The sequence below is a fragment of the Drosophila arizonae genome, chromosome 2 (assembly GCF_054131065.1).
Source record: "Drosophila arizonae isolate 15081-1271.41 chromosome 2, UAZ_ARI_1.0, whole genome shotgun sequence".
Taxonomy (NCBI): Eukaryota; Metazoa; Arthropoda; class Insecta; order Diptera; family Drosophilidae; genus Drosophila; species Drosophila arizonae.
Genome location: NC_142922.1, coordinates 2519739 through 2532408, shown reverse-complemented (window position 1 = coordinate 2532408; position 12670 = coordinate 2519739). Strand labels below are relative to the sequence as shown.

General features: G+C 46.0%; 1 protein-coding gene and 1 long non-coding RNA gene across 5 annotated transcripts; both read left to right on the top strand.

Moving 5' to 3' along the window:
- Positions 1-355: 355 nt before the first annotated feature.
- On the top strand, positions 356-5107 carry LOC149270181 (uncharacterized). The gene is made up of 3 exons (XR_016271689.1): positions 356-494; positions 555-2421; positions 2952-5107. It is a non-coding gene; the product is annotated as an uncharacterized LOC149270181 (long non-coding RNA).
- Positions 5108-5165: 58 nt separating this feature from the next.
- LOC108621573 (uncharacterized) lies at positions 5166-8928 on the top strand. Of its 4 annotated transcripts, none has more exons than XM_089461828.1 (3): positions 5166-8186; positions 8278-8396; positions 8470-8928. In XM_089461828.1, the coding sequence occupies exon 3, from the start codon at positions 8472-8474 to the stop codon at positions 8751-8753; it is 282 nt and encodes a 93-aa protein (XP_089317954.1). In that variant the 5' UTR covers positions 5166-8186; positions 8278-8396; positions 8470-8471; the 3' UTR covers positions 8754-8928. The 4 variants fall into 4 exon arrangements, with proteins under 4 accessions (XP_089317954.1, XP_089317955.1, XP_089317957.1 ...); XM_089461829.1 differs by having other exon boundaries at positions 8449-8928; XM_089461831.1 differs by having other exon boundaries at positions 8443-8928.
- Positions 8929-12670: the final 3742 nt, after the last annotated feature.

Genomic DNA, 12670 nt, shown 5'->3' with positions numbered 1-12670 from the left:
TCAACGACCTCCACGCTCTCCAACAGCTCCGGCTACAGTTCCTGGTGCGGCCATCCGCAGCTGCCGCGTCGCCTGCGCTGGCAGCTGTCGCTGCCCTTGCAGAGAGGCTGTTCTATCGACACGTGAAACTTACGATTACTTTTCTTTGATTACTTACTGCTTACAAAAATAAGTTAATAAATGCCTGAGCTTTTAGTGTACACAAATTACACGTTCAGCGATTCATATAAATGACACATAATTGCCATTTAACCACTTCGACGGATTTCACTTGGGAATCGGCAGTCGGCAGTCGGCAATTGCGATTGCGCTATGCGACTCGGCCCAGCCCACTCATCAGGTATCATTAATAATCGCACTGCGAATTATCAATGCAAAGGTGCCAAAAATTTACTCAGCACTTAGCCAAAAGAAACAAGTAAGAAAGCTCTAGTTGGTCGGTGCTCGACTAGGAGGTACCCTGAGCAAAACTATATATCTTTTAACTGTGCAGGGTAAGTAAGTATATAAGCAATTGAAAGTTTAAATTCAAATTTAAATTTATATATTGCAAGATAATAAAAACTAGTAACAACCGACAACCGGACTTGTCAAGTTGAGAGTGATCGAATGCAAATGGATTAAGCTCGCTGGAACTGAAACCATTTAGCTGGTTATGATTAATACCTAAAAATTTGCTAATTGCTTAAATGGAAACAGATTGCTTAGAAAATATGAATAAAATAAAATAAATAAATCAAAGAGTTCTGAGGTCCTCGATAACGAGCAGCGACAACTCTAATATAGAAATAATGTCGGACAAAGGGACATGATGGACGGACGGATGGACATGGCTAAGGACTTGATTCGGCTTTTTTATAGTCACATAATCAGGGTAAATATATATCAAAGCTGCGGCAAGGATTCTACCTAAATTGACTCAGCTTGTAGCCAGTGCAAAATTTATAAATACTTTCTGGCTCCGCCTTCTTCTGCCTGCCTTTTTAACATACCCCGATTTCGAATTTTAATGGGTTCAGCGTATAAAAAAAATGAATAAATGTGGGTAACCACAACGTGTTTGTGTCCGAAGTCTGTTTCATTTGTGGGCGCGCGAATTGATGTGACCTGGAATGGCGCTAACGCAAAACATTCATATCCTTTTAATTGAAATTGAATCAATAACTCTTATTTGCGCAAACTAATCAACACTAAATTATAACACTCACAAACAGCTTGAATATTTATTATCACATTTATCACAGCGCCCAGCGACCAACGACTGGGGCTAATGAAATGTGGGTGTGGGTCAGACATCTGTGTGCAGGCTGTGCGCTGTGCTGCCCCGGCCATGCAATGCCAGATTTCAGCAACTCTATTACAACAATTACAGTGGATATTCGAAAATGAAAACAAAATGCACACTGGCCTGCCATCGGCGAGGGGCGGCAACCGTTGAGTGCTGTGCTGTGCCGTGCTGAGCTGTGTGTCCTTAACCCACATTTGGCAGCGGGCCACGCCAGTCCAGGCTTGACTCAAACAGACTGCAACTGAAACTGAAACTGACTCTGAGACTGACTCTGACTCTGACTGAGTCTGAGCTTTGGGAGTATGTTTAATTACTTGTTAAATGTTTGTCGTGCTTATCAGCTAGCGAGCATATTTAAAAGCGCACAGCGCTGCCCATTAGCCGGCCAGACGTGGCAGAAGCTGTGGCTCAGGTGACATGCGTCGCAGAGGCAATGGTTGTGGCGGGGGCAGGGCACATGTGGCGGTCTATCGAGTGATTGTCCCAGCTAAACGTGCTCGTATCTGCCGGCTGGCTACGTGGCCCAGCGTGCCTGACTCTGACTCTGGCTGAAATTAAAATATTATTGGCGGCTCAAAACGTTGCAGGCAGCGCGCGCTGCATGTGGCACGAGCACTGGCACGTTTCAAAGACAAAAGCGCCACCCAAATGGTTTTGGCCTCTACCTCTGGCTTTGATCGCAACAATTCATATTTCCCCGAAAAACTCCATGCACATATGTGAGTGTGTGTGTGTGTGTGTGTGTGTGTGTGTGGGCATGGTAAATAATTGTTCGTGTCATTTTTAATGTGGCACATACAAATTCGACTATTTGAAGTATTTATGTATATCATGAGTTTTAGATGCAGCAGTCCGTGAGCGACTTTTGGCTTCCCATGGCTCGGCTAAGTGGCCCCAAACACGCCTTAAAGCTGCCAGCTGTCAGCACACTCATAGCCAGAGTTCGGTTCGTTTACTAGCTGGCATTTTATTGTTCCAAGCTCAAAAGCGAGAAAATATGTGGTCCGCTTGATATTTAGCAGCCGTGCATGCGGCAGGCAGCAGCCTAATAAAGACATCAATTGGACGATGACTCAAGCTCAGGCTGAGGCTGCAGCTGAGCCGGCGACTGAGGCGGCGACTGAGACTTACGGGTAAGTGCAGGCGAGTTCCTGTAAAACAAGCTTAAAATTAACTGCGCTCGCAGCGCGAAAATGGCAACGGCAACAAAGGGTAGAACATGCTACATAACTCATCCATAATCAACACTGTTTACATAAATTTCAAAAATTATTACACGGCAACAGAGATGAGAGATGCGAGATGAGGGATGAGAGAGATGGGAGCTGCAGGAGAGACTGCAAGGGCCCCCAGACGATGTCTGCGACTGGGCCGCGGCTCGTGATGAATGCCTAAATAATGCGCTTAACCCTGTGCGAACATAATTTATGGTGTGCAGATATACATGAGTATAGCAATACGAGTATATGACTATATGAGCACATGGGCTTGAATATGCGAGCTCGGGTCCGGCAGTGTCCCATGCAACACACGCTGTTTTCATTGTTATTACACGGACATTGCCGTTGCCGTTGCCGTTGCCGTTGCCGCTGACCGCACGCCCCACTCCAGCTCCCGCTGCTGCCACTTTGCTTAAATTGATTAATTACGGTCATTTTTGCAGCAGCAACAACAGCAGCAGCCGCAGCAGCAGCAGCCACAAACGCTGCATAAGTAGCATAAATGCCATAAGAGATGGCCTGGAAGCCACGTTCAAACTTTAAGTCATTTGCCAGTAAGGACAAAGCCGCCAAAAATGAAATTACTCAAGCGTAGCGAACGGCCCACAGACGGCGCAGACGGACATATAAAGCGCACGCGAGAGACAGAGATACATAGAGAGAGGGTGAGAGCAGAGAGAACGGGAGAGGGAGAGAGACTCGAGTCTCAGCATCAGCTACGGCTTCAAGCGTTGACGATTTTGCCGCTATGTGCAGCAATTGATTTAAGTTACTCCCGAAAACTTACAAAGTGATTGAGTGCGCGAGAGACAGACGACGAGATGGAGAAAGAGACAGATAGCCTGGCCATATCTTTACGACATAGCGCATAACTACATGCATAATGACGTATATAAAAGTGGCAGGAGGCCTTTGGCCCCTGCTGCCTGTTCAGCTGCCCATAATATGCATTTTATGTTGCAATAACAAATTTCACAGTACAAAGTCGGCGCAAAAGGGTTAAGTGCAGGACACTACGCTTAACACACTGGAGCCGTTGTCGTCGTCGTTGTCGTTCCCATTCCCGTTGCCGTCGCTGTTCGCCTTGGGCGTCTTTTGCTTGGCTGCATAATATTGAAATTAATTAGTTTTGATGGAAATTATTAAGTAATTTTTATGCTGGCAGCAAATGAGTGCAGAGTAGACGTCGCTGCTGCTTGTTTTTGTTCGCTTTGTTTTCGCATTGTTCCTTAATTATATTTATTAAATAACATAATAAATTAGCGCTGCACTTGTTGCACTGCCCGCTCCAATTAAGGAAGTGCCACTCGCTGCAAGACTGAACTGAAACGAAACCCCATCAACTGAGTCTGAGAGCCAGGCCAAATTGGCTATCGGGCGACCGGTTATGATGTATTTTTCCTCGTTGATAAGGGGGCCTTAATTTAAAATCTGCATACATTTTTGGGTCCGTTGCATTTTGCAATGGCTGGCGGGCTGGCGGAGTGGCGGGCCGGCGGACCGACTCTGCCTGTCATCCGAAATCCGCCAAAATAAAAATCAAAATCAAAATGACAATCAAGAGCGGCACAGGTCGCCTTTCTGACAGATCTCACGTTGGAGTGGACGTCCGAACTGTCAAAAATAACACTTGAGCGGTGTGGAGAAGCTGCAGGTTATTATTATTATTATATTTTTATATTTTTATTTCATTTTTCCTTTATACTTGCATCTTTTTCATTTTTTTGGTACTACGGATTTGCCTTTTTGGCGGCTTTTGATCTGAAGTGAAGGTAATTTAGCAAACTTCAACTGCCACAAAAGAAATTGCAAAATAATAAACATACACACACACACGCACAGGAACACACTTGAGCCCTTGGCCAAAAGGGGCCAACTATAAGCCTTGACGAGCTTAAGATAAATGCATTCGCAGTTTCACTTTGTCCGACATTGTATGTGGCGAATTATGGCAGATCTTGGCGCGATTTTAGCGCTATCTTAGCGATATCTGCTAATTTATATATGCCGTATAACGACTCACAGCACAACCCAGCATTTACATAGTCCGCTCATAAAGGGCAGCATAAATATTAGCTCTTGGTTTTAGTAGCCGTCATTGATCTAACGCTCTTTGTTTCGCTTATCTTTACGGCTCAATTTGTCTTTGTGTCTATTGCGAATCATTAGCGTGGATTTATGAATCGATAAACTCATAAACCCATCAGCCTTTTCACATGCAAAACAGTTCAGACTACGCTTCCATTGCCTCGTAGGCCGTGAACCTTTCACATTTACACATAACTTTTGGAAAGTTCGATGCTTATGAAAATGAGCTGGAGGTTTTATGGGAACATTTGATATCGCAACTAAAGTTCTTCGCGCGGCCATTAGCGATTTGCAAATGTGCGTTGTTATTTGGTGTACGCGCATCTACTTTATCGGCTTAATGATCCATAATAAAATTATGGCCGCAATCAGAAATCAATAACAGTTTTTTATCCACTCGAGTTGGAGAAAGTAATTATTGGCCAGTCAAGTGGCTACGAGACAGCACCAGCATCTTATCCGATAAGAGACATGCTGGTGGATAACGTAGCGGCTGCGGCTCAGATGAAAGCGGTCGGACAGGGGCAGGGGCAGGGGCAGGGGCAGGGGCAAGGGCTGGCTGGGGCGTGCGTTAGGCTCCGTCCTGTACGCGCCTGTGGCTCGTTTGCGCCCATCGTCACTTGATTGAAGCCAGTGAGTGGCTGAGGCGCAGCCAAATGCAGAAGCAGTCAACAAATCAACGCCAGGGCGAACAAGATGAACGGCATTTAAGGGCAGCGTCAGGGACAGCAATCACTAACTGACCTACAGCAGCAGACGGAGCGGCCAAGTCGGGCCAGCTTTTATTGATGCAAATTGCATGCCTCGGGGCCTGTAATCACCTTCCTGCCGAGCGCTGTGCGTGTAATTTGATCGACAACTGGCCCGACTACGACTTCGGCTCGAACTGCATCTCGATTACATTCCCCTCGTTGGCTGCTCGGCTTGTTCTCTCTCATCTTGGCTGTGTATCTTGACAGATGCTTGATAGGCGACTGGAAACTGGGTCACATTCTGATGGGAAACTCACTTAAGTCGCATGATGGGGCGAATAAGTTAGGGCGCCATCTAGCGGCGCCAAACATTATTCAGATATGTATCGGCTGGCACAGCCCTATTGTTGCTGGTTTCTCAATTCGCGCCGCTTAACAAACGGATTGGCGCAGAGAGGACAACAGCCTTGTGGATGGCTTTGCCAGAGTCTGGCGTGTCCTTGCCGTGTAACAAGCTTTAAATAGCTTCAATTACAGCGGTCCTCAGCTGGACATGCATAGCATTGCGTAATGCCTCACCATTGGCTTCCCTCTATGCAGATACAGATGCAATTAAAGCGGACAGACTGACAGGCGCTGCAGCACTCATCAAGTAGGCGGCTCTCGGCAGCGGCCATAACAACGACAGCACGACAGGAGGTCATGTCACGCAAATATCCATTAACACATCATAAAAATTAAAAATTAAGAAACCTTACGATGCAGCCACCGCACTACAAAGAACAGCTACAATGCCTACAACAACTGGAGGGTCATAAAAAGCCAACCGCAATGGCTGGAAAAAATTCAACAGCAACAAAAATAAAGAGGAAAAAATGCAAAATAAAACGTCAAGAAATGCCACGATAATCAGAGGCAAGCAAAAAGTGAAACCGGTAATTATGTATTATGTATGCACGCCACCAACGCGGCAGATTAAAAAAAGCTACCGCTGCAGCCATAGCCGGAGCCGGAGAGTAGTCGCAGGACAACTCGGCCCGGGACAGTGCATCAAGTTGGGGGTGACTGTGTGGTGTGGTGTGGAGTGGGCAGTGCTTAGTTACGACCCACGCAGCAGCGACCCGGGCCCTGGTAAGTAGGAAATATCTTCTCTCTTTTTGGCAATTTACGTGCTACGATGTGCGACGCGCAAACAAAAGACTTAAGCGACGAACTTGCAATAATATAAATTTCACTTAATTGCAAAAACAAAGGCTGTCTGGCTGCCTTCTGGCTGCCTTCTGGCTGTTGGCTGCCTTTCTGGCTGGTCAGAGATTTAAAAGCTGGCGGACATGCCAACTACGAAATGCATTAAATCGATAAAGGCAGCACAAATAAATGAGTTCAACACGCAAACGAAATTTTAATGCAATCACAGCCAAAAAATATGCAAAGCACATAAAATTAAGCAAAAATCGCAATAACAACCGCAACGGCAACGGCAACGGCAACGGCTCGCAGAACATTTATCTCTTACTCTACTCTCTCGATTCCATTGAAATTGACTTGCAGGTTGCGGCCAAGTTAGCCACGGACGGCTCTTCGGGCCGCTTTCCGTATCGTCAGCTGGAAATTTGTCTCCACGGCACTGCACAGTAGCTTATTTCCAGTTGCTGTTGTTGCTATTGCTGTTGTTGTTGTTGCTGTTCTTGTTATTATCGGGGTAATACAAAAAGTTTTGTATACGAGTGCCACGCTGTCAAGCTTAATTTCTGGCGGGGCTATGCAGGCAGGCAATGACAGTGAATATGGCTCGTAATTTTTCGACGCTGTAAGTGTTAAAGTCAACAATCGTGAGAAAAGAATTTTATTGTTTTTGTTTTTTCCCCCAGTATATATGTGTGTGTGTGTATGTGTGGCTGCACTTTTTGTGGCCACTGAAGGTCACTTCGCCTTGATCGCTGGCTCTACGTTTGTTTGTCTGAGTGGCTCCGATTTTATGTGCGCCTTTAAAATTTCAGTTTCTGTTTATTCTTTTTTTTATTTTGTTCAATTTTGTTTACGTCTCTTTTTGACTCTTTTGGCTTTTTGGTTTTCTCGATTTCTGCCTTTGCCCATTGCCTCACATGATGCCTGGCAGCGGCCGCTGTCAGCCTTTGTCTTGCCTTTATTATACATATATAGCACATATATACACTTTGTATACATATATATACTATATATTTTGTTTTATTTTTCGGCTCGGCTGTGGCTCATGTTAAATTGTCCGTTTCATGTTTCTGTTTAAATGTCAGTTGTAATTTGTTGTATTAACCCATACCACATGAATTATGTTTAGTTCGAATGTAATTGATTTGAATGCAATTTGAATGAATCGGGCAACTGCAACAATAACAGCAACAACGGCAACAGCAACAATGGCAACAGCAACGGGTGCAGTTGCTTCGTCGCTGGAGTCGGAAAAGCCAAGATTGAAAATTGCAATCAACTTTGACCAAGATTTAATAAAATTATTCAATTTTTCCCAGACAACGAACGCTTATGGTTCTTGGGCCAACTTCACGTTATGTGAGCAGTGGGATAATGGCCTGTCTGCCAGGGGCTACTTAGCTGCGCTAAGAGGGTGCCATGGTAGTCAAGATCAATCAAAGTTCATCATCATAAGCCACAGCGTTTAGCACACACAGCAAACATTTGTCGCGGGCCTTGAAATAGTGGTAAAAGTCAAGATTATCGCACTTGATGCCATGGCTTTTCAATCAATTATTATTCGATAGTTGAAAGTCAAATTTCATCAAGTAGGCAGTGGCTGATCTATCGCTTTTTGTTATTTTATCGGAAATCCTGAGGCAAAAATTCGAGCGCTTCGTGTGCTATATTTGAGCTATCGACGGTGTCCTTTAAAGCGAACTCAGATTTGTAAGCAAGTGTCGTTGAATAAGTGTTTGTGCATTTCCTTGTTGGTCCGTTACCATGAAGACTAACCCCTACCCATGCATATTTTGTTTAGATGAGCAACAGCGGCCTTGTCGCTTGCCGTGCAGCCATTCGTTTTGCACGGATTGTTTAGAGCGCTATTTGCAGGTGAGAGGCGATCCTCGGTGCCCGCTGTGCCGTCGCGTGTTTCAGGTGAGCGCTCGAGGAGCAGCTGAAGCATCCAATGACAGCACCACAGACCCAGATACGCATGTTGTCCCAGCAGCCATGCCAGCCATGTCAGCCACGCCAGAACTAGCCCTTCCCGATGCCGATGCCGATGCTGCTGCCAGTTCCAATGGCTATGCAGATCTGCGAAGCCCCGACTATATGCACCTCCTCGACATCGACATCGATATGCTGAACGACACTTTGGTGCTGACGCTCACGGAGCAGGAGATTCGTCTATTCGCCAACCTGTACGACGAGGTGCTGCGCGAGGATCAACGCCAAAGTGCGCCGCCAGAGTCAGCGGATGCCTGGAGTATGCGGGGCATGCTGGGGATCTAATGTAATTGTTGTAGGGCCACAGCAATGTGGCTTGTTTCTTTCTTCATACTCTGTCAATTTTATTTCTATGTGCCTGTTTCTTGTATTTTTCCGTGTTTGTTTGTTTGCCATTTACATACTCCAAATACCTGCATATAGCGCGGCAATAAAATATGGTAAGATAATCAATTAATTAGTAAAAAGTTGGAAATATGCCCCAGCTCATTTGACAAACTAGCCTGAACCAAAGATGAGATTGCTTTTTAATTGATAATTACATCTCTTACAAGATAAAGCCAATCTGATGTCTGAGCCGCTGCTCTAAGCCATAAATCGTGTAAATCAATTGCCGCAGAATATAATCTTCAAGTTGAGGCAATTAGAGCTACATATTGCAGTCATTGTATGCTCAGATAGGAACGTGTCTTTCGATCATTTGCATCTGCAACGTCTGCAGCCAAATTGTTGGCCAATAACACGCCATCGATCAGAGACGTCGCATGTGCTGCGGCTGCTAACTGCTGGGGCAGCTTAATTAGACGCTTAGCCTGGCTAATTGCAGCGATCTGGCCAGGCTGCTCTAGATAATTGATAAGCCTCGGCTGCAGATGAACAGCTAATGATGGCAATTAACAACAGCAACAACAGCAGCAGCCGCAGCAGTCGAAATGGTGCAAAATTGTTTATTAAATGCTCATGGCTGACCATTGGACAACGGGCAGCTCGGGCCTAGCCCAGCTTCGGGTCTCTGGGCCAGCTGGGGTGTTCATTTGTTTGTTTGCGGCTCTGCACGGCAACGTTGCCAGTCTTTATCGCCACGAATCATTTTTGGCTTTGCCATTTTGACAGCGTTTTGAGTCAACAACATGGCCCGCTCGTTGCCGCATGCAAAAGATACAAATCTAAGCTGCACATTATGCAATTGGCAATGCAATCGTGCGACTGCCCCACCGCAGCCGCAGCCCAGCCGCAGTCAAAGCGAAACTATCTCATGGATTTGCGCAATTTGTCATCCATCCTGCGCAGGCGGCAGCTGTCCCCAGTGCCCCGATCCCCCTGTCATCCATCCACCATCCTTTGCAACCAAGTGCGTGCGAGGGCGTGGCCGTTGAACAGTTTTATTGATAACGCTTGCCATCGTGCTTTGATATTGCGTTCAGTTAGCCAATTATTAATGCCCGTTGTCGGCGAGCCGCGTGTAATTTGTGGCAGTTGCTGCTGCCGCTGAAACGCGATATGCCCAAATTACTTTTGAGCATTCGCTCGCTGCATTTTGCATTTGCAACTGCATTTATGAATGTCGCTGGCGATGGCATCGTCAACATCTGATCTAACATGCAGGCAAACATTTTTATCGCCGATTAGGCCCAGCCGATAACCCCAGTCGATGGCGATGCTAGGCGCTGGCACAGGTAGCTCTGCTGGTAAGCTGGCTCAGCCTTTGCTTGAGCCCGATATGGAATGGATATGGTAAGTATATAGCTGCCTATATAGGCATGTTCAGTTCCCATCGCTCGAGGTGGAGCGCTGCTTTCAACATTTAGTGGCAGGCTTGTTGCTGGTATCGCAAGTCATTTGTCAAATTGCTAAACTGACATTAAAGCCGCTTTGGTGGGTCGATAAACGCGCCGCAAATTTGACATTTCGCTGGCGATGATCGATGCATATCCAGGCAGTGCAACCTGGTGACATTTTTGCGCCAATTTCGGTCGCTGGGGCATCAGTTAAGCAACAGCAACAGCAACAGTCGCAGCAACAGCAACAACTGGCGAGCTCTGTGCGCATTTTTCGCTTTCAGTTTGCATGCGTGGGAGTTGCACGAATTGTGTCGTTAAATAATGCGCCATGTCGGCAAATCCTGCACGAGGAAGAGGCCCAAGACGGCGCAGAGCGAGGGCGAAGTTAAAACTGGTTGGCAGCTTAGAGCGGAAGCGACGATGCTGCCTGCCGTTGTAGTTGTAGTTGCTGTTGTTGCTGATGCTGTGGCTGATGCCGCAAAAGGCAACGGGCAACGGGCAACTGGCAACAGCCAACTGGAGCAGCGTTTTGGGTGGCCGTCATGCCGGCCTTGCATTTGATATTGCAGCAGCCGCTTTGTTTAATTGATAGACGACCCACGCCGGCGACAAAGCTGCGCCAGCCATGCGGCACGCGATTTAACTGTTGCTCTTTGTTGTTGTTGCTGTTGCTGTTGCTGTTGCCGTGGCTGTTGCTGTTGCAGTGGCTGAATTCGCCTTTGCCAAAGCCGCCAGTGGCACAAAACCCATCGAACTCAAACTGTGCGCGCACGCGCATGCAACAAACGGCGACGGCGTTGACAGATTGATGCCCCCAACAGCCGCACGGGCATCGACTAGTGCTGCGGCCGAGGCCCCCGCTTCATTATTCAAATTGCTCGTGTGTTTCTGCGGAATTTATCAAAGTCGCTCCGCAGAGACGCTGCCAGCTGAGCTGGAGCACCCACCGGGTGCCGGGCTGGGTGTGCGGTATGTGTGCCATTTGGATTGAATTCGTGTCGCGTGGGAGTCAACTGCTGTTGCTTTTTTTTTTTTTTTTTCGTTTTTCTGTACAAACAAAACTATCTGCAGGTCAGTTAAGATAAGTAGTCGCATGTCCAACAACTTTCCTTTTGGCTAAGGGCAGCCTCTGCACTCGAACTCCAACAGCAACAACTGCAGCAACAACAGCAACAACAGCAACAGCGGCAACTGCATTTTGGGCGCGGCCAAAATTCTCATAAATCTGTGGCCCCAAAATGTAAGCCGAAATATGCCCGCACATAAGTACACACATGTATAGTATATGTAGATGTATATGTGCACAGTTGTACATTGCTAGCTGAGTAATTAAAGCAGTTTAACATGTATTTCGATGGAAGTTGGCCAGTTTTTGAAGCTGTCACAACATCAACAAGCCTTCATTCATGCGCTGCGACAGGCAGCCAAGCAGCCAGCCAGCCAGCCAGCCAGGCAGTCCAGCTAGCCAGTTAGCAAAGTCAGTCAGTCAGTCAGTCATTCAAAAGCCAGCCGAAATGTTGCCATAAATCAACTCATTTGAAATGCATCAACTGCAGCAATCAGAAACAGAAACAAACTTAAAAAAAATAAATAAAATAAAATAAAAATCTGCAAAAAAAAAAAATAAACCCAAAAATCGAAGTCAGTTACACAAATATTTTTACACGTCGCTGACGACGATTGCGATTTCCAATTCCAATTGAAAGAGTGACAATGCGCGGGCGGGGCACAACACAGCCAAACATATTCCGACACACACACACACACATACATACATACACTATGCCACCACTGTCCAGTTGTCCGAGCTGGCGTGTTGCACAATGTGTGAAAACAGGATCAAAGTCCTGCCTAAACATTTGTCAACGTTTTCAGCGTTTATGTAATCTGCATTTTTGTGCTCTTTTTATTCACTTTGCTGGCTTTGCGGGCTTGTCATGAATATGCGCCAATTAAGCATTTTGTCTGTGTGTGAGTAACATGCATCAATCAAATGCTCGCAGGATAAACATTGCCCCAGTCTGTTGGTCACTCTGTCAAATGGACCCAACAACATGCAATGCACTGTGCAGTGGGTGACTTGTAAAATTGTTCAATATCGTCGAATTTGAGACGAACAAGTGAGAGTGATGGAGTGAGTGAAGGCTGACCGACGAAGAGACACCCTGCACACAATTATACTAAGCTCAATCTATGTCTGAAATCTCCAGTAAAAAATTAATAAAATAGATACATTTATAAATGATCGGTATTTAAAGTCAAGTGAAACAAAAATAATATTCCTATACGGTGTAGGCTTTTCAGGTCTATAGACATACCTAGTAAAAGACGAATATCTGACACACCTTCTGGTTTTGATCGAGAATAAACATGTATTTAATGATTCCTCCTTATGCTTTTTCTTCCTGTTGCAGAAGCCAT